Consider the following 2,061-nt stretch of genomic DNA (forward strand, 5'->3'; position numbering starts at 1 on the left):
GAAGATCCGCCGCACCGTCGCGCACTACGCCATCGTCGCGTCCCAACCCACCGAATTTGGCCCGCGCCAAGCCCCCTGAGCGGGGAGACGAGGAGGCCCGCCGCCGCCGGTGGTGGACGGGCTTTGCCCGGGCGCGCCCTACGACAGCGATGCGAGGAGAAGGAGGGAGGGGGAAGCGGGGGGGCGGGACCGGCGGCTAGGGTTCCCCCGTCGTCCGCGGGAGCGAGTTTCCAAGGCTCTACCGAGAAAAATATTAGCAGGTGGATACAAATTGAATGCTATTTGGATGATTAATCAATACAAATTTACATTGTAAAAATAGGTGTTTGATTGTCTCATCATTAAATATAAAAGGTACACTTCTTGCCTCCTTGTCAATTGCGACAGTCGAGATTGTCTTTAAGTAGCACAACACCCCGTTGAATATACTACATGAAGATTTTAATTTTTTGTGAAGTTTTGACATCTAGTTTTTTTCGTTACTATCCGCTAAAAAATCTAAACGCGTGAGCGTACGGTACATAGGGTCGATTCTGAAAAGCTCAGATGTAGTGAGGTTCGAACGAAATACGTTCCGTTCTTGTGTCAAGTTAATTGATTCCATTGAAGATAACATAAGACAGGGCAATCAAATCCTACCCGAAAGAAATATCAGACATGAATAAGTTGAGCATCTGCGCAACAATATCATTCTTATGACGAATTCATATTTACATGTCATAAAACTTGAACTCCTATTCACTTAATCATTACATCTCATTCTCTCCAACAATTTTGATCTGCTTTCTTCTTGGCCGGACAAAAGCTTGCATGTCGGTCTAATTGTCCTAAAACCGGATCGATGCATGTTTGCCGACGCAAGGAAATCACCTCTGGTTTCTTTTTCACGCGAGAATCGAGAGAGGATGAAAGACATGACTGTACAATGTGACGGATCACGTACAAAACTCAGCGAGCGTACAAGCACAATTTTCCACTCTGTAGTTTGATCGTGTTCATGCATGCCTGAGTTTCTGACTCCCAAACTGAGCTAACAAAAGATGGTGCACGAGCCTGGCTGGCGTACAGTACATAGCTGGGCGTACAAGCAACGCACGCGGCAAGCCAGTCGCTGGCTCACCGGCGCTTCCCCTTGGCGCTGCCGCCGCCCGCGCGGTGCTGGCTTTGGGGCGCCGGCTTGCCGAAGAGGCTGCAGAAGCCGCAGGCGGCGACGCGCGGGGAGGGCGGGTCGAGCGCGGGCTGGACGTGCCCCGCCCTGTACCCGCCGTGCCCCCCGCTGGAGCCGCTACGCTGCATCCGCGCCGGGGCCGCCGTCTCCTTGCCCGACGCCGACAGCTGCTGCTTGTCCTCCCACACACTCCCCGACGACCCCGACCGCCGGAACGTCTCGCTCGACCGCTGCAGCCCCGCCATGCCTACCAGGCGTTACCCTCCTTTCTTTCTCTGGGATCGGCTTGTGACTTTGTGAGTAGTTGTGACCGTTCTACCTGCCGGTCCGCGCGGGCGGCGCGTCTATATATGACCTTTTAGTCGGATGGGAGGAGCTGGAGCTGGAGTTGGGGAGCAGTCAATGCATATGTGCTTGCGTTGCGTGTGTGGTGTGGGTTTGGCTGGCTGGCTGGCATAGGAATCGCAGGAGGACAACGGAGCAGCAACTGATGCTGCTGGTGAAGGTCGTCTCCATCCGAGGGAGTTGTTGGGCTGTAGACGTAGAGGCCATGTTTATTCTAGCCCAGCGGGAAAGAAATGCAAGGTTATCATTTACTGTATCAAGCTTTGACCGGTGATTATAAATTGCTAATGATAGAGAAAGCAAGCTATAAATCAAGCGCAACTTCACGTCCGGTGTGTACGTACGTACTCCCTCTGTCCCAAAATAAGTGTCTTAAGTTTGTACTAACTTTAGTATAAAGTTGTATTAGATTTGAGATACTTATTTTGGGACGGAGGGAGTACGTACGTATAGGATGAGGTGTGGCGAGGCGGAGTGGAGACGCGTTCAAAGCATGCGCGCTTGCTACTTTGGTTGGACCGTCCCCCGACGACTTCACCGCGCACTCG

The 2,061-nt window shown here is 52.5% G+C and overlaps 1 protein-coding gene across 1 annotated transcript; it reads right to left on the reverse strand.

Annotated features, from left to right (window-relative positions):
• Positions 1-672: 672 nt before the first annotated feature.
• LOC123440154 (MAPK kinase substrate protein At1g80180-like) lies at positions 673-1,811 on the reverse strand. Its single transcript, XM_045116724.1, has one exon. It carries the CDS (start codon positions 1,411-1,413, stop codon positions 1,117-1,119), a length of 297 nt encoding a protein of 98 aa, XP_044972659.1. The 5' UTR covers positions 1,414-1,811; the 3' UTR covers positions 673-1,116.
• Positions 1,812-2,061: the final 250 nt, after the last annotated feature.

Source organism: Hordeum vulgare, chromosome 3H, assembly GCF_904849725.1.
Source record: "Hordeum vulgare subsp. vulgare chromosome 3H, MorexV3_pseudomolecules_assembly, whole genome shotgun sequence".
NCBI lineage: Eukaryota > Viridiplantae > Streptophyta > Magnoliopsida > Poales > Poaceae > Hordeum > Hordeum vulgare.